Source organism: Salvia splendens, chromosome 16 (assembly GCF_004379255.2).
Source record: "Salvia splendens isolate huo1 chromosome 16, SspV2, whole genome shotgun sequence".
Classification (NCBI taxonomy): Eukaryota; Viridiplantae; Streptophyta; class Magnoliopsida; order Lamiales; family Lamiaceae; genus Salvia; species Salvia splendens.
Window position 1 is genome coordinate 23,506,046 of NC_056047.1, and position 24,180 is coordinate 23,530,225.

At 38.1% G+C, this 24,180-nt stretch overlaps 1 protein-coding gene and 2 long non-coding RNA genes across 4 annotated transcripts; 2 read left to right on the forward strand and 1 right to left on the reverse strand.

Annotated features, from left to right (window-relative positions):
• On the forward strand, nt 1–2,129 carry LOC121771372. Its single transcript, XR_006044012.1, has 4 exons — nt 1–45; nt 124–193; nt 1,401–1,464; nt 1,944–2,129. It is a non-coding gene; the product is annotated as an uncharacterized LOC121771372 (long non-coding RNA).
• A 701-nt stretch (nt 2,130–2,830) lies between these two features.
• LOC121770650 lies at nt 2,831–4,451 on the reverse strand. Of its 2 annotated transcripts, none has more exons than XR_006043778.1 (3): nt 4,143–4,451; nt 3,978–4,046; nt 2,831–3,618 (listed from the first exon to the last, which is right to left on the reverse strand). It is a non-coding gene; the product is annotated as an uncharacterized LOC121770650 (long non-coding RNA). The 2 variants fall into 2 exon arrangements; XR_006043777.1 differs by having other exon boundaries at nt 2,831–3,527; nt 4,143–4,443.
• A 12,880-nt stretch (nt 4,452–17,331) lies between these two features.
• LOC121770620 (kinesin light chain 3) lies at nt 17,332–24,180 on the forward strand. The gene is made up of 18 exons (XM_042167372.1): nt 17,332–17,492; nt 17,732–17,815; nt 18,295–18,485; nt 18,580–18,684; nt 19,101–19,201; nt 19,283–19,361; nt 20,358–20,369; nt 20,462–20,527; nt 20,645–20,713; nt 20,803–20,859; nt 21,555–21,632; nt 21,815–21,912; nt 21,994–22,039; nt 22,269–22,396; nt 22,545–22,653; nt 22,971–23,033; nt 23,306–23,371; nt 23,747–24,180. The coding sequence occupies exons 1-18, from the start codon at nt 17,399–17,401 to the stop codon at nt 23,924–23,926; spliced, it is 1,626 nt and encodes a 541-aa protein (XP_042023306.1). The 5' UTR covers nt 17,332–17,398; the 3' UTR covers nt 23,927–24,180.

Consider the following 24,180-nt stretch of genomic DNA (forward strand, 5'->3'; position numbering starts at 1 on the left):
TCTCTCGCTCTCTAGCTCTCATCTCTCTCGAAGTGTGCTCTCACGGTAAGCTCTCGCCTCTCTCTCTCTCGGTTTACCTTTCCCCATTCATCCCCTTCTCATCATCATCTTGGCTTCTTCAAGGTGTTACGCTCGTACGTTGTAAATCGGTGTAGGGAAAGCTTCGAATTTACGTTTGAACTATCCAAGAAAGGTAACCAAACCCTAACCCTTGTTTAATTCGAAAACTCATGCATATAGGACGTTTTGGATGGTTTAGATGCTGAATAGGGTTTGTGGCTATGTGATATGGTTGAGCATGTTTTTGGTAGTAACTGGCAGTGGGTTCCGACCCCTTTTTATCTAAGCAAACGATCTCCGTTGGGTACGAATTTTGAACTGTATAAAGGTTAATGTGGCTTCTGTGTGGTGTGTAATTTTCAGCCTCTTTGGATGTCGTATGAATTTATTATGATTTTTGCAAGTAAACTGCGCAGTTTCGCGAGTTGTATGTTTTTGGGAGATGTTTTCATGTGCAATTGGAGTGATTCTGAGTGCTATGTTTTTGTGATGAATGTGGGTGTGTTTGACCAAGAGATGGCTCGGGAAAATCAGTGTTTGGTTCGAGGGTTTTGCGTGGGTTGGCCGAGAGTTTTAGGGGCCGGCCTAGGGCAGTGTTGTGGGGGGGTTTTTGAAGGGATGATCCCAGGTGTCTGGGTGTGTTTTGGGACGGAGAATGTGTGGTGTGAATGTTGTATAGGGTTTGAGAATCGGAAGTTGGAGGAAAGTGAGTGTGCACGGGACGAGCCAGGCGACCGAGGTGCCGAGCCAGCGGCCGAGGTGCCGAGCAGGCGGCCGAGGTGCCGAGCAGGCGGCCGAGATGCCGAGCCAGCGGCCGAGGGGCCGAGCAGGCGGCCGAGGTGCCGAGCCAGCGGCCGAGGTGCCGAGCAGGCGGCCGAGGTGCCGAGCAGGCGGCCGAGGGGCCGAGCAGGCGGCCGAGGTGCCGAGCCAGCGGCCGAGGTGCCGAGCAGGCGGCCGAGGTGCCGAGCCAGCGGCCGAGGTGCCGAACAGGTGGCCGAGGTGCCGAGCCAGCGGCCGAGACACCGAGCCATGTCGAGACGCCGATCCTTTTTCCGAGTTTTTCCGAACCTTTTCCGAGCCAAGTGAGCCGTTTGCACAGTAAGGGTATGCCAGGACTTGGAGTGCTGTGTTCGTGTGTCGTGTGCGCGTTTTGGGTACGTCGTTTGCGTGCGGGGTGTGTTTCGAACGTGTGACTTTGTGTGTTTGTTTTGTAACATGTTGTTAAGTGTATGTACGTGTAACGTGCTAGATGTTGAAGTCGTCCACGTAGGAATCATGCATTGTCGTTTAAAGTCTCGTCTCTTCTGACTCTAATCATGATACAATTTATCTTTCAAAAGGGTGATCGTTTACGAGGAAAGTGTGGTTGAAGAAGGGAATTATTTTAAAAGCTAAGCAATCGAGGTGGGCTTTTCTACCCTACTTTTACGTGGGTTGTTTTTAATACGGACTCTGTTCCGGAATTGTTTATGGAGGTGAACTGTTTGTCTTGCCAAATGTTTTGATTTGAAACCTATCTGAAGTGGTTTACCACATATGTTTAATCGAATTCGGGTCTGTTGGGCTGCGAACCCTCAGGCTAGTGTACACGAGACTGGGTGCCATCTGAGAGCAAGTTGGCCGGTCTAGATGACCTGGGGTGTGGCCACGCCCCTTGTCACCGTTTGGATCAGATAGTGTATGATTGAGGGAATAAGGGTGGCAATATCGGAAAATGACTGCGCAGTCGAATTTATGAAATATATTTTGGTGTACTTGGGTTATTTTCATTACACTCAAAACCCCAATGTTACACTGTTATGGCATGACAAACTATGATTTTGGCGTGTGTCCACTGAGTGCCATAAGTACTCAGCCCTGCATGTTGTTTTCTTAATGTGCAGGTTGAGCGGCGATGGGGAGGACGGATGTTGAGCAGTTAAAGTCAAAATGCGTTTCACTTTGTTTTGGATAATGTCGTGTCGTCATACCCGGCATTATCTGTCTCTTGATCTTTTTCCGCTGCTTGTAATCCGAAACAATGTTTTCATTTAAACTCTGGTTACTTAAACTTTTGAAATGTCGCTACAGTACCTTGTTTTAAAATGAATTTCCTTTTATTAAATGTCTTTGGGTCAAATATTCTTGTTTTTCCCCTTTCTTCCCCGCTTCTTTACTCCTCCCCTAGTCGCGGTCCACCGTACTTCCTATCCTTAGGAAATGCGGGCGTGACATTCACTCCCTCACTCTCATTCTCGCCAATGACAACGAGAAGAGATCCCATGCAGTGGCTCTTCCAGGTGGGCCGGCGTCCTCTCTGGTGCCGAGGATGCCGTATTTGAAGCCGAGAATGAGCGTCGCTACCGTGAACTATCTGTGCCGCAAAATCAACCAATTTTGACTTTTTTTTACTGTTGTATCCAAAGCAGCAGCTACGATAGACAACTGAGCTGCACGAACAGTTTGCTAAGGCTGTCACAAATGAAGAAGCATCTACAAGTGGTTCTATACCGGCGGAGGCTGCGAAACCTGCTCATCACTTCGGCAACATCTTAAAAACCTTCTCCGACCAAGACGCTTATCATCCTTAATTAGTTAAATCAACTTTTATTATGTTTATGAACTTGAGAGATTGAACTCAAATTAATAATTTTTATGTTGTGTTTTTATATTTCTAGCTTATTGTTTTTTATCATTATTTTATTTTGGGTAAAATAGGCTACAGATTCAAACATGCAATATTTATTTATCGTATGCTTAGGCCTCGTTTGATTGCACTGACAGTGTTATATGAGATAGCCTCCTTACATTGATTTTACATGATAATGTGGTGAGATATGTATCTCACTTCGATGTTTGGTTGCACCGACAGCAACCCCATGATAACTTATATTATGTTTGATTTGGACTGCAGAAACTGCCGATACAAAAATACATAGACAAATTTGCCCTTCTAAGATTATTGTAGTGACAGTTTTATCCTTGCAAACCCTATTTCATTTTTGGCTCAACTTAAACACCCGCATACATTGAATTCGCACGCCTCTCCCACATTCCACTTCACCGAGTGCAGCTGTTGTGTCGGGCAAGATTGCTAGCCATCCACCGTTTCATCGTGACCTACTCAGGTACGTCTTGTGTTGTTCTCCTTCCCTCGGCCCTCCTTCCCGAAGGTTCCACACAGTTGATATGATCACCAACTTCTTGGTCACCAACCGCTTGTTGAGGATCCGTTTCGGCCTCATTGTCGTCTTGGTTGCCCAACTCCATCTCGATCGGATCAACCGGCATTTGACTACGAATGAAATTGTGAAGTAGGAAACATGCGATAATCAAGCCCGTTTGTACCTCAATTGGGTAGAAACTTGCGGACCGAAGTATACCCCATCGCATCTTCAACACGGCAAACATATTAATTTGGTAGTTCCTTAATATCTCCTCTAGCAAAAATCAAGACGGATGTCATCTCCTCACGCCTAACGGGCAACCTAGTGAAGGAAAAAAACCAAGGATATGGGCGTCATTGAAAGTGAAGACGCACGACAATATCTTACATGTTCAGGGCTCATCTCCTCACGCCTACAAGTGAAGAAACACACACAAAACAACAACGCACCATAAGATATATCAGTTTACCCAAATGTTGTGTATAATCCCTAAACAATGTGCTACTGCCAATTAAAACCAAAACAACACCCACTGACTTTCAAAGAACTCAACAAACTCACACCCTGCATAAACAATTTGGTAACCAACAAATTGGTTTGGACTCCTAAAAACCGAGAAAAGGGTATAATATATTGGATTGGATTGAAATTCAGTCACACCATGTACAAATTCAGCCACAAATACAGCCAAGCTAAAAACAATCTAAATCGTTGCTTCAGAGAGGTTTCAATTGGGTACAGATCGATATAATTGTTGGCAAATTTGTGTACCTTGTGAAATTCCTCTTCATTAGCCATGGGGTTGAACTGAGAATCGAGCCCAGGTTCAATTATTTCAACCTGATTGTTCGACCAGACGACATCAAATAAAAGTCGCTCAATTGAAGATCTCTAGATAGGAAATAAACGAGATTGATCGACCGATCAAATGCGTACCTAAAGTCGTCGACGGCGGTGGCACAATTCGTTCGAGGACAACCAATTTTTTTTCGCAGCAGCTTGTGGTTCAAAAATGATGGATGAATTGGAGGGGTATAATGGTGACTGTGGTGAATTTCGACAAACGGGAACATTGAGATTGAGGGCTATCGCTGATAAATCCCTTGTTAGCCATATACGCTGAAGTGCAGGTAGCTATCGTAAATGCTACCGGGTTAACATTTTTTCCCCGAGTCAGTAGGTTAGTATATCAGTGCAACCAAACAGTTGGATAGAGTCCGATAGGAGGCAATATCTAGGCATATCAGTGCAACCAAACGGACCCTTATGTGCGAACATTTTTGAAAAGCAGATTTCATCACACTGTAAAATAGGAAATATTTTATTGAAAAAGGGACAAAATAAAATTACTATTTGCGCCATCGAGGCAAAAATTTATGCACGGTGCATCTATTCACTCCCACACTACTTGTGGGCAGATGCCAAGATCAGCGGGGCCCTAGTCCCCCCATCAATTTTATTATTGTATATATTATATATTCAAGCAATTTTCTATATATAATAAGCATGGCTCAGTTAGTTGGAGATGGCGTCTAATAACTTGAAGGGCTGAAGTTCAAATCTTGTGGCCACATATTTCATTTCTCTTTATTTATTCCACACGTTTTTTTTCTCTTTTCTTACTACTTATACAATATAATGTGTATATTTAAATTCTAATAGCTTTTATATTTGTTCTTTTTTACACCAATAATTAGCTTAATTTTAAATCTTTGTCACTTCATAATTGAAAATTGTTTCACCTTAAATAAAAATTGAAAATATATTAAATATATAAATTATTTAAAGCCTTCTAACGTCGCCAACATCGATTGAACCCTGTAATTATTAATAGTGACTTGGGCCCCCATTGAAAAAATCTTGGCTTCCCCACTGGTCACACATATTTAATTATATATGGTGTTAAATAAATATTTGTATAATTTTTTAGAAAGCGTGGGTAAAATGATTCGCAAATTAAATGAAAGTTACAAAATAATCTATTTAGATAGTTATATGATTATTTTCCTTCGTGATGATTTGAACAACAGTATACTAATAATGCATTTGATTCACCAGCTGCTCCAGACAAGAGCAAATGGGTGCATGCGTACATATGTACCCCAATTACATTTCTACTTTGTACTCCCTCCTCCGCATTAACTATCATATTTACTTTTCTACACTCATTTTGTAAAAAATGATAATAAATTGTTAAAGTGGAAAAATAGTAAATTAAGAGAGAGAAGAATGTAAAGAAGACTCTTCTCTACCTTATGTTATCTCTTATTTTACTATTTCTCGACTTTAACTACTTATTATCATTTTTACAAAACGAGTGCAGAAAAGTAAATATGACAGTTAATGCGGGACGGATGTAGTAATAAATAATTAAAGTAAAGAAAAAGTGAAGTAATTAATAGAGACAATAGTGTAGAGAAGAGTTTTCTTACTATTTTATGTTCGCAATTATTTAACAGCGTTGCTTACCGAATTTAAAAGATGTCAACGAGATTTAAAGAGTAAAACTAGAATTTTTTGTTATAGCATCTATACCAACTGCATCTATACCAACTGCATTTAATAAATAGAATAATACACATTCATATTTTTTCCCTATTATGGCATTACTCTAAAAACGGAAAATAGAGATAGAGAAGAGTATCCTTACTTGACTAATGTCACACATGTCACACATATATAATTATATATAATGTTATTAAATATTAGTATTCTTTTATAAAGAAGGGGTAAGATGAATCATAAATTAAACAAATTTACATAAAAAATCTATTTAGATAATTATATGAATAATTTCTTTTAGGATGATTCAAATAATAATGTACTAAGAATGCAATTGATTCATGAATAAAATAAATCCTAAACATAATTTTTTATGTTTAAATGGTTTACCATTTTTTTATTCACCAAGAATCAATTGACTTGCGCTTCTCTGCGTTATGATCTTGATAGTCAACCACAAATCATTAAATGTTCAAGCACATAAATGTATATCCTACACACGGAATCATATATTTAAGTTTGACACCCAGGTAAATATAAGTTGAAAATAAGGCATGGGCAGCTCACACAAGAGAGATAATTTATGAGGAAATGAGCCATAAATGATACTCCATCCGTCCCGTATAAATAAGCTCAATTTATTTTTTGATCCGTTTTATAGAAATTGTCTATATATATTTATGAATACTTTTCATCTTTTTTTTTACTTTATCATTTATTGGCCCCGAAGTCAACTACATTATTTCAACTTTTTTTTATTATCTCTTACTTTACCAATTCCGCATTAAAATCCGTATCATCTCCAAATCCAATATGCAAAGCCCTATGTATATATTCGCATGCATCACTCCCCACCAAACGCATTTACACTCGTATCACACATATATATGCACGGTACACTCACTCACTCGCTCACTCTTCTCCTTCTCCTCCTCCTCCTCCCTCACTCTATCCAATGGCAACAACAAGAGATCCCACTGGCTCTTCCGAGTGGGCCGCAACCCCCTCTGGTGCCGAGGATGCCATATTTGAAGACGAGAATGAGCGTTACCCCCTTGAACCGGTACCTCCACAAAATCAACTAGAAACCGATTCGGACTTCCGGCTGTTGTCTCCGAAGCAGCGGCTACGGTGGACGACAGAGCTCCACGACCAATTCATTAACGCTGTCACCGAACTCGGTGGCGCATATAGTAATTTTACTTTGTTCCTTTTTTTTCATGGATTAATTTTTTTTGATAAGCATTTTATGATCTAAAGTTGAAAGTAGAAATTTCCTATTTTTAAATGCGATGAAATATATTTTTGCAAAATCTTTGCACAGAATACCGAAAATTCGACAATGATACCTATGTTTGTCACGCTCACTATTATGATTAGCTTACATTTAAATCTTATTTGAAATGCTAACGATTTTATGTTGGCATAATTTGTTTTTTGATAATTAATTGTATGGTTGCAGAGGCAACGCCTAAATCAATTTCAAAATTGATGGGTGTAGAAGGAATAACTCTTTTCCATATCAAGAGTCATTTACAGGTCTTATATATTCTATATATGTTCTTTTTTATTTTATTTATACCGTATTTTGGTGCGCTTCAAAAAATTATTGAGTACCATTAGGTTGAATTATTTCAAGATTTTTATTTTATAATTGCAAACAGAAATTCAGGCTTCGGATTACTAGATCAAAGCTGAGGAGTAAGGATTTCATACCGCTAAACTATTGTAAGTTCTTCTTTCAACTTTTAATTATTATTTGTTATTATAACGGAGTAATGGTGATTTTTCTCATTTTCTATGATTTTTAGACTTGATATAAAAAATACTATATCTTTTCCATAAAAATATGAGCATATGATATGACACGAGAGTCAAGACAGAATTGGTAAAGTAGGAGAGAGAGGAAGAGAATGTTAGTTAAAGTAGTGTTAGTAGATAACAAGACTCATATTATTAGTGTTTTAATGGTGGTATAAGTTGTAAATAACTTGATGTATATGGGTAATAATTGAGATAATTTTCCATATATGACCTATAGCATAGTTGCCAATATCAAAATATAAATGCCTATTGGTCGTGCACGTCAAAAGATTCTCATTTTCCATTTAAGATTATTTGAAAATTGTAAAATTGAGTTTTATTGTGTAGTATTATTATTTCTTACACATAATTGGGAATATGAACGACATTTATTTGTTGGACATTTTAGACCGAAAAGGAGATGATATATTGCCTCCAGTGAACCAGAAAGCTGAGGGATCTTCTGCTCCAAGTGAATTTAACATCAATGGGTAATATATTCTGCTGAATTTATATATATATTTGTGTGTATTGGAATTGCAAATGGTGAATTGAAGCTACAACTGACACAATGACACAAAAGTATGATTTAGATTCGTAACTGAATTTCATTTAGAACATTTACTTACATAGCATAAAAAACTACCTACTTATTACATAATTAACTTTCACTTCTAAACGAATCAATCCAACATTGTTTGTATCTGCTAGGAATATATTGAAGATTCACGATTTTGGAAGAACTTGATATCAAGTTAATGATTTAGTCTATAAAGTCTATAATGCCCCTATTTCGTGAATGCAGAACCAATATAGCTGGAGCTGAGGCGTATGGCAACCTCCATCTACTAGTTGAGGTATATGTAGAATTTGATATAATTATTTTATTTTATAGAAGGTACTTTCTTATAAGTTGTTAAATTTATAAAAAATTTAAAGTTGGTTTATAAACTATCAAATAATTTATTTGTCTGATTTTGCAACCAATCAAGCGGCGTTCAATTATTTATTTGGCACCATCAGACGTCAATTAAATGACATCACATTGTAGGTGGTGAAACGACATTGAATTACTCCCTCCGCCCGCCATTAGAAGTCTAATTTTTGGTGTCATGGGTTTTAAGAATAGTGGATGGAAAAAAGTTAGTGGCATATGGGTCCCACTTGTTTATATTAGTTTTAAATGAAATGTGAGTGAAATAAATTAGTGGAATGTGAGATCCTATTACCATTTATAGTAAAAAAAAATCGGGACTCCTATTCACGGACGTGCTAAAATTAAAAAACAGGCCTTCTATTCACGGATGGAGGAGGGAGTAACAAACATTTGAAATTATTTAATATAAATATAATATGACGATGTTTTGCTGCCTACAATATGGCAGCTTTTTGGTTGAAATTATTTAATATAAATATAATATGACAGATGTTTCAATAAACAAAGTCAAATACTAAAATCTTGATTGGTTGCAAGATTATTACAAATCAATATTCAGATTTTAAAGTTAGTATGTAAAATCCGTGATGGCCATTCGTATATCTAACTACTTGCATGGTTGACCGTCAAGAACTCTCAGGCTGCGGCTGAGAAGTTTGAAGCGCCGGAGAAAATTTTCGGCCAAATCACAAAAGAAGCAGCGAAACCTGTTCTGCTGCCGCTGTTTCCAGCATGCGAGTGGCCAGAATTTCTCCCTGCGAGAGGCCGGAAATAAAAATGTGTGTGCACAGGGCGTTGCTAACTGCGGTGCATCCATCCGTGTGGGGCGTGACATGGAGAAAGAAGGCAAGGGCTACTCAAACAAGGGATTCTGTTTGCTTCACATATGATATGTAGCATAGTTTCTCATAGTCCCATCTCTCTCGGCATGTTGTTTTACTCTATTGGCTTCATTGGTGTATTCAACATAAATGCTTACCTCATGCTGTTATAGTATGTTACTTCATTTTCATTGTATTTGTGATATATGTGGTTTGTGCAACTTTATTTATGGATGAAGTGTACAATTTGGCATATAGTTAATAGTTTATATAGCATTATCATCTCTAAATTTTTGAGTGAACTACATGTTTAGTTTCTAGCATTTTGGGTTCTCTGCATTCATTGCTACCATCTCATCTTCTACTCCTTCATACAGATTCTACACATCATGTTTGTAGCAATCTGCCTCTCTTTTTTCTTCCTCCTCACTTGTTCATAATGCCTCTTTAGCAAACCTACATCTTATTTTCACCTAAAGGTGTTGTTGATTGTTTGGGCTGTTAAGTTGGTGGACTATTATTGTTGGGCCTGGAATTAATCTGGCCCATCAGGTAAGTTGGGCTAGTATTTTGCCCTAGCCCATTCCCGGGTTGATATACCCCCCTCTCTCCACTCACCGCCTCACTTTACTCTCTACTCTCTGATTTCTCACACTTCTCTCTCGAGTTCTTGAGTTTCCCTTGAGTTTTCCTTCTCTGATGTTTCTCTGGTTGTTCCACTGTGGTTTATCACTGATATTTGTGTGATTAAACGAGTGTGTGGGTTTGAGATTAGCAACTACTTCGGTTGCAGTGGTTCCAGAGAAGTTAGGGTTTCTTGTGGAGAGGTTTCTGTGGTTGTGAGCTTTGAGATCGGCTAGATCCGGTGCAGTGGAGTGGTTTGGGGTTGCAACCTATGGTTTGTGAAGAGATTCACGGTTGAACTCAACGTTGCTCCCTTGGATTGTTGTTTTGGTGAATAGATCTGTACTATTGGCGGGTGGCTGAGCCATTGCTTATAGATCTATGCGATTCCTTTGTTATATTGCTTATTACTGCTTGGTTTGTGTAGATCCGAAAGGATCTTTCTTATTTTACTAACTAGGGTTTCTAGTTGTGCAGGGTTCTCGGTGAATCTTGAGGATTCTGGTTCGTGAAGGCAGTGTTTAAGTTCATTAGCTCATTGATTGTAATAGCTAGTGTCCTTGTATTAAATCAGTCGCTTGGTTGGTGGTTTGACTGAGCCATCTTGTAAAACAAGATCAAAGAGGTCTCGGTAAATAGTGAATCCGGATAGTCTGATCCCTACAGTGGTATCAGAGCCACGGGGGGACTATTCCGGCACGCCGAGTCGCTAAAGGAGGTGGGCAAGTGGAACCCTCCCTCGAGTGGGGGTTTGCTCTGGTAAATTGGCTAAATCTTTCTGGTTTTTTCTTTTTCTGTTTAGTGCCAACTATAGGATTGGGTTTTTTTGTTGCTGGTAGACAGTCTTGGCAAGACTTAGGGTTTCTTGGTGTGTTTTTTCACTGTGTTTCTTGCTTCCGTGGTGTTTCTTGCGCTCTCTGCTTTAAAATCTCTTATTACTTGACCACCAAGCATTTTGTGCTGCCTAAGTGACCCCCTGCGCCCTCCACAAGCGAGTGATTGCGAACTGGGATAGCCTTAGCCGGCCTTGCTCGTGACAGTCAAGGATTTGAGGTTCTTGTGTGAAAACTCTGTGTTCTCTTGCTGCCTGAAAGGCTGTCTGTGTGCTTGCTTGAAATTTTTTTCTTTTTTCTTTTGTTTGCTTCTAAAATGGCTCAACCTGTCAGTTTGGTCCCTTTCAATGGCAAAAATGACTTTGTGATTTGGAAACAGAAGCTTAAATGTGTTCTTATTCAGCAAAAAGTGTTTAAATGTGTTGATGGTACTGTGCCTACTGATACCCCACAAGATAAGCTTGATGAAATGAATGAATTGGCAAAAGCAACTATAATTCTCAATTTGTCTGACTCTGTAATTAGGAAGATAAATCACATTGAATCTGCCTCTGAAATATGGAAATATCTTGATACCTTGTACACTGAAACTTCTATGTCTTCAAGGATGTATTTGCTTGAAAAACTTGTTAAATTTAAGCTTGATTTGTCAAAAGATATTGATGACAATGTGGATAGATTTCAAAAGCTTGTTCAAGACATTAAGAGGTCAGGAGATAAAACTATTGATGAATATACCAGTATTGCTTTGATGAATGCCATTCCTGATTCATACAGTGATGTTAAAGCAGCTATTAAATATGTTAGAGATGCTGCTCCTCTTGATTTGATAATTAGCTCTCTTAAATCAAAAGAATTGGATCTAAGGGAAAGAGCTTCTGATAAGGCTACTCCTAATAAGGCTTTAAATGTTAGGGGAAGGTCTAACTCAAGAGGGGGGAATGAATCTAATGGAGGGCCTAACTCCAGAAGAAAGTTCAGATCAAGGTCCAACAGTAAGGACCCTAGATTTGTCAGGAAATGTTATAATTGTGGGGAACCTGGGCACTTTAAGAAGAACTGTAATAAGCTAAAGAAGTATAAACCTCCTAACAATAATAATGGAAACTCCCAGATTGAAAATGTGGCAAATATTGTCAAATTTGAAAATGAAAATGAGTCTGTGTTTATGCTGCATGGTCTGATGTATATTAATGCCTCCCCCAAATGTGCTTTCTCTTCAAATGATTGGCTATGTGACTCTGGCTGTACATACCATGTAAGTCCTTTTAAGGAATTGTTCACTGATATAAAGCCTGTAACTAATACCTATGTCTCTATGGCTGATGATAAAAAGTGTGTTGTTCAAGGTATTGGCACTGTGTGTTTGCAGTTTGAGAATGGCTATGTGTTGAACATGAATGATGTAAGATATGTGCCTGAATTATGCTACAATTTGATGTCATGTACTGCACTTGAGCACTCTGGCCTGAGTGGAAAGTGGGGAGATGGAAGTATGAAGATCTGTAAGGGTTCTATGTGTCTTTTTAAGGCAAGAAGAAAATGTGGCTTGTATGTGTGTAATGCTGTGCCTCTGACTTGTGATAAAGCCTGTGCTAATGTGGTAAATTCTGATAAATTGTTACTGTGGCACAATAGGCTAGGTCATATGAGTGAAAAGGGGTTAAACATTTTGAAAAAACATGCAATATTGTCTGATTCTGATGTAATGGGCAACATGCCTTTCTGTGACACATGTGTTTTGGGTAAACAACATAGGGTTTCTTTTCCCACCCCTGTCCCTGCAAACATTAGTAAAAATGTCTTGGAATACTTGCATATGGATGTGTGGGGCCCTGCCTCTGTGTCTTCCCACTCTGGGTCTGTGTATTTTCTGTCAATCATTGATGATTTTTCAAGGAAAGTATGGTGTTTTCTTATGAAGCACAAGTATGATGTGTTTGGAAAATTTACTACTTGGAAAACCTTTATTGAGACTCAAACTGGGAATAAGATTAAAGTTATCAGAACTGACAATGGTTTAGAGTTTTGTAATAAACAATTTGATGATTTGTGTGCTTGTCATGGCATTAAAAGACATAAGACAGTCCCTTATACCCCTCAACAAAATGGGGTGGCTGAGAGGATGAATAGAACTTTACTTGATAAAGTGAGATGTATGTTGGCTAAGTCTGGATTGTCCAAGAAATTTTGGGGTGAAGCTTTAATGACTGCTACTTATCTTGTGAATAGATCTCCCTCTGTGCCTTTGCAAGGACTCTGTCCTGAGTATGTGTTCTTTGGGAAATCCCTTGATCTTTCTAATCTGAGAGTGTTTGGTTGCTCTGCTTTTGTGCATACTAAAACTGATAAATTAGAACCAAGGTCTAGGAAAGGTGTTTTTTTTGGGATATCCTGAAGGTGTGAAAGGGTATAGGATATGGCTAAGAGATGAGCCAGGGTTTAAAGTCATTATTAGTAGGGATGTTGTGTTCAATGAATCTGAATTCCCTTGCTTGCAAATGGCTGAAAACCCTGCTCCACAGAATGTGGACAGTGACCCTCTTATTGAGGTGGAGTCCACAAATACACCCACTGCTGTGGAACATCCTCAGGATGTTCCAAGTGAGGTGGAGCAGCCTTATTGGAACTGTACTCCAATCTATACTCCTAATGAAACACCTAATGAAGGGGGTCCACAAGATAATGATGTGAATGTGCCCTCAAATGATAATATGGACAATGTTGCTGACTTACCTGGTAGTCCTGTCTGTAATCCTCCTATAATGCCTATCCAGAATGTGCTTAATTCTCCCTCTGGTATTCAAAATGCTATTGATGCTCCAAATCTAAATGATTACATCTTATCTAGAGATAGACCTAGGAGGCAAATTCATAAACCTGCTAGATATGATGGTTATGTAGGCTTGGTTGCTTTAATCAATTTGGCTTTCAATGTTCATGAAGCTGATGGGGAAGAGCCTCAATCTTATAAACAAGCTACTAGGTCTAAATTCTGGAATGAATGGCATAAAGCCATGTTAGAGGAAATGAACTCTCTGAAAATTAATCATACTTGGATACTTGTTCCTCTACCTCTAGGTGCCTCTGTTGTGGATTGCAGGTGGTTGTATAAACTTAAAAGTGAGGTAGAGGGTTTAAGATATAAGGCCAGATTAGTGGCCAAGGGTTTTACTCAACAAGAGGGGGTAGATTACACTGAGATCTTTGCCCCTGTGGTTAAATTTACAACTGTGAGATTGATGCTTACTTTGTGTGCTCATTTTGATTGGGAACTGAAACAAATGGATGTTAAAACTGCTTTCTTGCATGGTGACTTGGATAAACCTATTTACATGAGACAGCCTGAAGGCTTTGTTGATCCTAAGTTTCCTAATCATGTGTGTTTGCTCAAGAAAGCTTTGTATGGTCTGAAACAGTCACCTAGGCAGTGGAATATTAAGTTTAATACTTGCATGCATGATCTAGGTTTTGTTAGGAGCACTTTTGATGCTTGCTTGTATGTTAAAAACTTGAATACTGCTGCTCCTGTCTTTCTTCTGTTATATGTGGATGACATGTTAATAATGGGTCCCTGCTTGAAGACTATAACTGCTGTGCAAACTGCTCTGAGCAAGAATTTTGACATGAAAGATCTAGGGGATGCTCAGAAAATATTAGGCATTAATATTATCAGAAATAGAAAAGAGTGTGTACTTGTTTTGCATCAAGAACCCTATGTGCTCAAAATTCTGAAGAAGTTTAACATGTTTGATGCTAAGCCTACATCTGTTCCCTTAGCTGCTCATTTCATGTTGAGTAAAGACTTGTGCCCCAAATCTGATTATGATATCAATGCCATGAAAAAGGTTCCCTATGCTAATGCTATTGGATCTGTGATGTATTTGATGGTTAGTACTAGGCCTGATATTGCCTATGCTGTGTCTTGTTTGAGTAGATACATGTCAAATCCTGGTCCTGTTCATTGGGAAGCCTTGAAGTGGTTGTTAAGATATCTGAAACATACTTCTAAGTATGGATTGTGCTTTTCCAGATGTGAAGATGGTGTAAAACTGACTGGTTATGTTGATTCTAACTATGCTAATGATAGAGACAAGAGGAAGTCCACCACATCCTATGTCTTTACTGTTTGCAGGTCCTGCATAAGTTGGAAATCACAGCTGCAACATATTGTAGCTCTCTCCACCACTGAATCTGAATACATTGCCATTACAGAGGCAATGAAGGAGGTTGTATGGTTAAAGGGAGTGCTCTCTGAACTCAATTTTGTGAAAACTCCTCCTGTTTTGTTTTCAGATTCTCAATCTGCCATTCAACTGTGTAAAAATCCAGTCTTCCATGATAGGACTAAGCACATTGATGTAAGGTTTCATTACATCAGAGATATTGTAGAAAAGAATGAGGTTTCTCTTTTAAAAGTACACACTGATAAGAACCCAGCTGACATGGGAACTAAATGCTTACCACTTGAAAAACTTCTTTTCTGCATTAAATATCTGCATTTTGACCTAGGATAGCTGCATGTCCCGGGGGTTAAAGACCTCAGCCTCTAAGCTTACTGTGGTAAGGGTAGCTGGTGGCTGGAGGCACTAAGTCCTCAAGACTAATGGGTGTCAGCCCCTCAGGAGTCTTGTAGGCAAACCTGGTTGCTTCCCTGTGCAATTGAACCTTGTTCTTTGGTGCTGTGGGAACTGCCCTGTAGGCTATGATGATTAAAACCTTAGCTAATAGTGCAATTGGTTTCCCAAAAATAATGTCCAAGGTGGAGTATGTTGATTGTTTGGGCTGTTAAGTTGGTGGACTATTATTGTTGGGCCTGGAATTAATCTGGCCCATCAGGTAAGTTGGGCTAGTATTTTGCCCTAGCCCATTCCCGGGTTGATATACCCCCCTCTCTCCACTCACCGCCTCACTTTACTCTCTACTCTCTGATTTCTCACACTTCTCTCTCGAGTTCTTGAGTTTCCCTTGAGTTTTCCTTCTCTGATGTTTCTCTGGTTGTTCCACTGTGGTTTATCACTGATATTTGTGTGATTAAACGAGTGTGTGGGTTTGAGATTAGCAACTACTTCGGTTGCAGTGGTTCCAGAGAAGTTAGGGTTTCTTGTGGAGAGGTTTCTGTGGTTGTGAGCTTTGAGATCGGCTAGATCCGGTGCAGTGGAGTGGTTTGGGGTTGCAACCTATGGTTTGTGAAGAGATTCACGGTTGAACTCAACGTTGCTCCCTTGGATTGTTGTTTTGGTGAATAGATCTGTACTATTGGCGGGTGGCTGAGCCATTGCTTATAGATCTATGCGATTCCTTTGTTATATTGCTTATTACTGCTTGGTTTGTGTAGATCCGAAAGGATCTTTCTTATTTTACTAACTAGGGTTTCTAGTTGTGCAGGGTTCTCGGTGAATCTTGAGGATTCTGGTTCGTGAAGGCAGTGTTTAAGTTCATTAGCTCATTGATTGTAATAGCTAGTGTCCTTGTATTAAATCAGTCGCTTGGTTGGTGGTTTGACTGAGCCATCTTGTAAAACAAGATCAAAGAGGTCTCGGTAAATAGTGAATCCGGATAGTCTGATCCCTACAGGTGTGGATATATAAATTTGCACCTAGAGCTTCCAAATGTGTTTTTCTGGGGTATAATCTTTCATGAAGATGTCTTCCCAGATCTCTCATCTTTCACCTTCTGATTTTCCAAACTCTCCATCCATCTCTAATTTTTCATCTACTTCTGATACAACAGCGCCAGCGTTATCACGCATTTAGCCTGTGAATAACTCAGCGCCAGCGTTAGATCATCATCACCATTCAACTACAAAATCTGGCAGATCAATGAGGCCACCTGCTCACCTCACTGACTTCCTTTGCAATTCAGTATCCTCTTCATCTCATTACCCTATCTCCTCATACTTCTCTTTATCCAAACTTACTCAAATACATTGTCCTGATGCCTGCCATTCTTGAGCCTACTTCTTATTCCTAAAACAGCAGGCTGTGAATTGTGAAAGTAGAGCTTCATGCTCTGATCAGAACTAAAACTTGGTTGATCAATCATGGTAAAGTCCCTATTCATTGTAAATGGGTGTTTAAGGTGAAGTTAGTAGCCGGAGAAGTGAGCTGAAACTAGCCGTTTGAAATGCGGTTAATCCACTAGTTAGTTCATGAGAGTTAATCGACTGTCATCTCTCTCAGAGCGGATTACCTACTCCACACCCACAACAAAATAAAATACTAAACATGAGCAATTTTAATAAGTGATGGTAGGTCCATTTTATTTTGTTGTGAGTGTGGAGTGAGAATTGTTGAGTAGGTTATCCGCTCTTCCTAGCTGCTATCACCACAAGAGTGTTATTAGTATTTTGTTCACAACTTTGAAACATCAATAAAAATCTCTCTTTTCCTCTCTATATGTTGTTCATATTTTGAATTATGTATATCCAGATGTTACATTTTCTACATAAGTTTTTAAATTAAATCGCGTGACCAAAAAAGCCAATTATGATTAGATATTAAAATTCACAAGTTTTATGAGATTTTGAATACGGGTGATTTATAACACGTGGGACCAAAAAATCACATTAGGAATTGGGTAGCATCAACTCAACGACGTCGTTTAGTTGGGGCGTGCAGAGGGGTTTAGGGCTTTGATCTCACAAAATTCATTTACTAAATCTAAAAAGAAATGTCTTTTCGGCAAGCAGTTCGCAAATTGTGCAAGGAGCTTGCTAATCCTGCTTCACTACAGACTAAACCCTTCAATTCTCTTCCAAATGCAGGTACTTTCTCACCTCAAATTGTGTGTAGTGACAATACCGTTGAAGCAATTGATGAAATGAGATTTATCTGATAAAGGGAAAAACACAGCTAAAAAACTTGGATTTTTTTGTGCATTTTCATTCTTCTGGTTATTTTGATCCGTGATTTCTGATATTATTGGTAGCTGAACCATCTGATTTTGTTCTTTGATTGGTATAGCCAAATTTATTTGATTGAGTTAATATGATTTTATATCCAGGAAAGCTAATTGAACTTGGAGGTCATACACGGACTAAGTCCCGATTGGAGATGCTTCAATGGATTTTTCTGTCTGGACAAGCTGGTATGTAGCATGTATTGGGGTTATCAAACTTTTAATTTTGATTCCCAGAGAGGAAACATCTCCTAGAACAGTGGTGTGTAATGAACAAGTTTTAAGTGTTCTGATTCAACTGTGAATGTGATGCATATATGTGATTTTAGACATTGTTATGCATTAGACAAGTACTCCTATTGGAATCGGCCTAATTTAATGTGCAAAGTAAGGATGGAAGGATAGGAGCCTCATGGTTTGATCATTTTCAAAAAAGATGGTGCTGGCAAAGATAATAGTGCTGAGATCTTCTATAGGAAATTGTTGAATAATATACAGATCTAATAGAAAATAGAAATGCTAAGCTCGGGGAAGGTACAGAAATAGACGCTCTTCACATAATTATCCCCAGTCAGGTCTCTGGGTGCGATTTAGATAATTTCATTTTTAGTTTCATCTGAAAGCTGTGCTTATATGGCATGTATTTTTTAATAAAACTCATTTTGCAGCATTTATTGTTGGGGCATGTTCATCAACTTCAATGGCTGAAGATGTATCAACTGCATCAAGCTCTAAAAATGCTACGAGTACGGATGACTTTAGTGGTTTGCTTAAAGTAGAGGATGAATCAGTGAAATCGAATGAGCATACATCTAAATGGAGAGTTTTTACTGATAATGGAAGGGAGTACTTTTTGAAGGCAAGTTCTTTTGTGATTTCTTTTCTAAATAGTCCATTTTGTGCTCTTTCATCTGGATCTTTTGTTTAATAGTCTTTTCTTTTATGTCACATAGGGAAATATTCCTCAAGCTGAAAGATTCTTTTTGTCTGCATTACAAGAAGCTAAACAAGGTTTTGGCGAAAGGGATCCTCATGTTGCATCTGCATGCAACAACCTGGTGGGTCTGGTCTACCTTATAAGACAGTTAGTATTATAATTATAAATTTGAACATATTTGTCTCGTGGTCTTTTCTGGCTATGATACTTATACGGTTATACTGAGTTCTGGGTTTACTTATGAAACCTGTAAGATCTTCCGTTTTGTTTGGCATTGCTTGCTCTAGTGCTGCTTTGTTCAAGATTTTTACACATAATTAGTAACTTACATTCGCAAACTTTTCTAACTTAATGTCATTTTAGTACGGACTAGAACTTGCATGTTTCCTTTATTCCAGTTAATGGATTGCTGTATGCTATCATTTTATGGGAAGCCTGATTCTTGTTGAAGAATTTTGTCAGCACAAACTCCCTCTCTCTCATGCAGCACGCACGGTCAATTATAGTCTTTCTTGTATTTGGTTTATGTAATTGCAGGCCGAGCTGTACAGAGTCAGCAAGGACTTCGACAAGGCAGAACCCTTGTATGTGGAGGCCGTTAATATACTAGAGGAATATTTTGGAGTAAATGACGTAAGGTAAATAATTCTCTGTCATATATCAGTTCTGTTACGTGACAGTGTATGGGGTGAGAGATTAACAAAATTATTATCTGGTAGAGTTGGTGCTGCCCTTCATAATCTTGGCCATTTCTACCTTGGACAGAGAAAATTGGAGAAAGCTCGTGTATGCTATGAGGTAATAATCACACAGGTTTCTGCCGATGTAGCTTGGCTTCATTGCATCTGTTTTATAATCGATGTTACTACCCAGTTTATAAATTGCTCAATCTAGATACTATATTGATTGTCCCAGCTAATCAGCTTATCCACTATGTAAACGACATATAGAAAACTTGAATGACTACTTATATGCCATATTTTTCGTTCTCAACATCAAATTGCTTCTGATATATGATCAGATCCAAATGAGCCTTTTTTATTTGAAAATAGTAATCTATTAATCAACATAAGAGCAAGTATAGTTCATAACTTTGACATATGAATTGATTGTAGCTCATGGCATTCCAATGTAATAACTATCTTACACCCTCCAGCTGTTATCCGTATCTGTTTCTCTACGTAGTCTTTCCTAAATAAACATGTTAAAGTTTGTGGTTGATTGGGTTCACCAGTTAACTTATTGTGGATTAAAATCTCTTTTAACTCCATAAATATTCGAGCTATACTATTTACTAAATGACTTGATCCAAATTATCCGTAGTCATATTCAATCTATATTAACATGCCTTGAATACCATAAATATGTAAACAAATATTTTTGTTTCCAGCGCCCAAACAAATACATGAGTGTACGGATAATAGATATTGGTACTTGGTAGTTAATGTTGTCAAAGTTGAACTATGATAGAACTGTAGAGGAAAGTTGGCCCTGGCACCATATCCCGTAATCAGCTATAATGTGGAAGTACACCTTTTGGCCTTGATTGATGACCATCTGCAGTTGGGCACCTAAGTCGGCTTGGCTTGTTAGAGAGACAATGTTGAATGCCTTCCTTTATCAATTGCTTTGAGATTATGGGATAGTCATCCCAAAACCATGAAATATCACTGAGAACTCTATTATGTGAATAATATCTACTCTTTTGTTATATATGTGCCTTATTTGAAAGGTTGCCCCTTCTTTTCATCTAATACTGACAAACTTATATTTCTTGGTGGCCAATTTTCACAGCGTGCATTGAAGGTTAGTCTAAATCACTGTAATCAATCTTTTTGTCTTCTTTAGTTGCGAATTGAGGAAAAGACTTCTCATACAACATATTTTTGATTGATTAGATAAAGCGGCGAGTTTTGGGAGAAGCTCACACAGAATATGCTGATACGATGTACCATTTGGGGACTGTAAGCATGAAAACCTCCTCCTTGTGAATCACACAAAAACTTTTGGATCATGTAACTGATGCTACTTTATGAAAAATGTTGTGATACTTACATCTGGCCTATAAATTCAAACTGCAGGTTTTATATCTGCAAGGGAAAGAGAAGGATGCTGAGTACCTAATTCTCGACTCTATAGATATCATGGAGGTCTGCAATATATTTTCACCCTGATTGCTGATGGGTCTTCTTCAGTTTTTTAGAATTTGTCTTCTTTACTGCTTTGCTTTATCATGTAGGCAGGTGGCCACGGAGAATCTATATCATGTGTCAGAAGAATGCAGCATCTGGCTCAGGTTTGTTCCATGTCGAGCAGTTTGAAGCCTGCATAGTTTATGCAAGCATCTCAGCAGCCAGATTGAATACCCGTATCGAATCCATAGAGAATCAATTTCACACAAATATAAACCGCACCATGCCTACTTGTGTCCATCTTTTCTCGCAAGTTAACAACTTAATAAACCATTTTGTTTATATCTATACCTGCAATGAAGTTATGTTCACCCATCCATGGCAGACTTGGTACATATAAGCATAGAGAAGTTCTCATCATTCAATTTTTACGCCATGGGACATTTCAAAACTGTGAAATCATATGGTATGACCTGTTTCTCCTTATTTCAAGGGAGGGAACAAAAAGAGAAAATGAGAAGAAGCAATATTCATGAAGAGAATTGCAATATATGTTCTTAAGTTTTCCCTAAGCCACTTCCTACGTACCATACCATGTCAACTTAAATTCATAGCTCAATATACTCTTGCAAAAAAGGTTGCTGTACGAATGAGGGAATATGTATAGTTTCTGGGTTGAGTATGAGTGATAGAGTGAGAGAATACATGACAAGTAAATTGATATTTAGTTCATTCAAAAACGTCTTTTGACCATTGTACTTTTTTGTTATATGGCAATGCTTCTTTTTGGAACCTTTTGAAGTGCACATATCTTTTATTCTAGGTGTGTTCAGTACAATTTTTTCTCTGGTGATTGTAGATATACAACAAGTCCAACCGATTTCCTGAAGCTGAGAATATATTGAGAAAGATTCTTCATATGATGGAATTATCAAAGGTTTGTCAGTTTCTGTTATTTTATTATCTATTCTACAAAACCTTTCAACTCCATTGTAGCTCATTGGCCTTCTGTATTCATTATCTACCTCTTCCTATTACTTTATTGATTTAACTGGGATTCAAAATTTTCTGTTATACTTATTTTTTATATTAATATTTGTAGATTATTTTATGCCACAGGGTTGGAAATCTTTGGATACTGTTGTTATAGCTGAACGGCTTGCATTAACCCTTGAAGCAGCAGGGAAATTAAAAGAAGCAGTAGAACTGTTAGAGAGGTACATTAATGTTAAGCACTAAAAGTAGGAGCAAATCCTAATGGTTCCTAATGGATATTAACAACTGCTCTTCTGTAGCAGATGTCTTGATGCCAGGAAAAACTTGCGTCATCACGAACATATTCAGGTTTAATGAATTAAGGGCCATGTCCTTTCCTAAACTTGCTTCTACATGTGCATTGACGTTTTCATAATTCTGCTGGTTCAAAACTCATGGCAGTAGAGTACATCAATCATCTTAAACCTTGATCGTGTTTAGCCACATAGGAATTAGAAGTAAAAGGGCCTTAATTTATTTATCCGTTTTTCACTCTTATCTTGGGTCCCCTTATTGTAACAAAATTTCCTGTCAATAGACTGCCGCTGACATGCTCCACATTGCAAGAATGAAAATTCTCATAACCAAGGAGCTACCAGAGGCCAACAATTCTCAAGCTATGGCTGAGCTTGATAAATCCAGAAGTCTATTGAACGATTCAGTAAGGTTAGCATGCATGAGCATTATAACAGTCTTTCTTGATGGAAGAAACTCTAACCATAGCTATCGTCGTATGAGGAAGATACGCTAATAAAAGCAAATTTTTACTCACTTTATGGATGTCACTTTTGACAGTTTATGGCCATCTTCACAGGATAGCTCGAAAACTCATTGATCGATTTCTGGAACAGAAAGAAAAGACAGAACGCTTTGGAGGATCCCAAAGAACTAGAAAAGATGGTCATTCAGCGGTTGTAATACTAGTAAGTTTGCCCTTTCTGATACCGGCAAGAGAAAAAATCGATATTTGGTAGGAGATATAGGAGTCCCCGTTCACTTTTGCTATAAATGGGACCCACATTCCACTATCTTTTTCCACCCACTTTCCTTTATATTCTTAAAACACATGTTGAACTTAACCGGGACTCCTAATCGTGGACAAAAGAACTCTAGCCTTTTGTGGTACTATCATCTACCGGTAAAAAGGAGTTTATTTTCTCTCCTTTTGTTTATTGGAAAACTTAACCTGTTCAACTTACAAGTGATCATAATTTAATATTCATTCTACACGCACTCGTAGCTACAATCGCTCAATGCTCTTGGTGCTTTGGAGATCATGGAGCAGGGCTTTCTCAGCTCACAGGTCAGTCAATCAATTTTCATTTTCTATGTTATGCAATGAGTTCAGAGAGTAATAGTTTTGGACAACTTTTATATAGATGCTGTCAAACATCTAATTCTGATCAAAGCATATTGATTCCTAGCCATTAATAATCTAATTTGACATTCCCCTTTGAGGAAATGGATTGTAAAGTCATTAGTCATTCTAATTGGCTCGGTAATTTGCTCTCGTACATTTTATCCATCTATTTATGTGCTCTGATGCTGGAATATATGCATGTATGATGCTCTCAGACACAGGAGCACATTAAGGCCGAGGCTAATGCTTCTCTCCGTCAATGCATTTCCACATTTCAGGAGGTATGTTCGTTCAATCCAAACCCTGAAAGCTTACTCTGATCTTTGAATTATTTTCCATGTAATTGTGTTTAAAGTCGGGTATGTGTCCTTTCATGTTTTTCTCGATGGAAATCAATTTTGGAGGTTTTATCGAATCCAGTCTGCTAATAAAATTGCATGTCCCCAGTTTAGAAACAACAAACGTTCTTAAAATTCGTGATGAACTTTAAACTTGGTTTCTACATGATATAGACAACAGGGGAGTATTACTCTTGTCTAGCAATTTCGTTGACATGTGATCTATTGCGATCCACCTGCATATAGATTAGACCCGATATTCGTCTTCTATAACTATTTCTAATAGTTTCTCACCAAACTTCTATGTATCCTGTGCAGTTGAGATCCGAACAATCAATCTCTGATTCTCTAGAAACCAAAGCAGAGTATCTCTCGTGTTTACGGAGCCTCTATCTCTCGATTAGGAAAGGTGCTGCAAGGCAAGCGGGCGAAGAAAAAGAAATACAAGAAGAAATTAGACAGGTCGAAGATGAGATATCTAATGCTAGAAAAACTTGAATTTTTACAATAATACATTGCCGAACATGATTCATAAATTACACCATCAATGGTTATTTTGATATAGTTGAGCAAAGGTTTTTTTTAATAAAACCTCAATTGCTTTGGAAAATAGAATAAGCCGTGTTTCCTTTTATTTTCTAGTTTTATTTTATAATTCAATGACATTGCGTTGGTGCAAAATTATGTATTACATTGATAAATTTTTTATTAAGATTTCTTATAAAATCGACCTTTATAGAATGGAAATAGAA

What these genes read in the sequence shown, in the direction of transcription:
- LOC121770620 (XM_042167372.1), top strand. Translation starts at nt 17,399, where the DNA reads ATGTCTTTTCGGCAAGCAGTTCGCAAATTGTGCAAGGAGCTTGCTAAT. An exon ending in TTTGGAGTAAATGACGTAAG is followed by an intron (nt 19,202 to 19,282) that starts GTAAATAATTCT and finishes ATTATCTGGTAG; the next exon opens with AGTTGGTGCTGCCCTTCATA. An exon ending in CTATTGAACGATTCAGTAAG is followed by an intron (nt 22,397 to 22,544) that starts GTTAGCATGCAT and finishes CCATCTTCACAG; the next exon opens with GATAGCTCGAAAACTCATTG.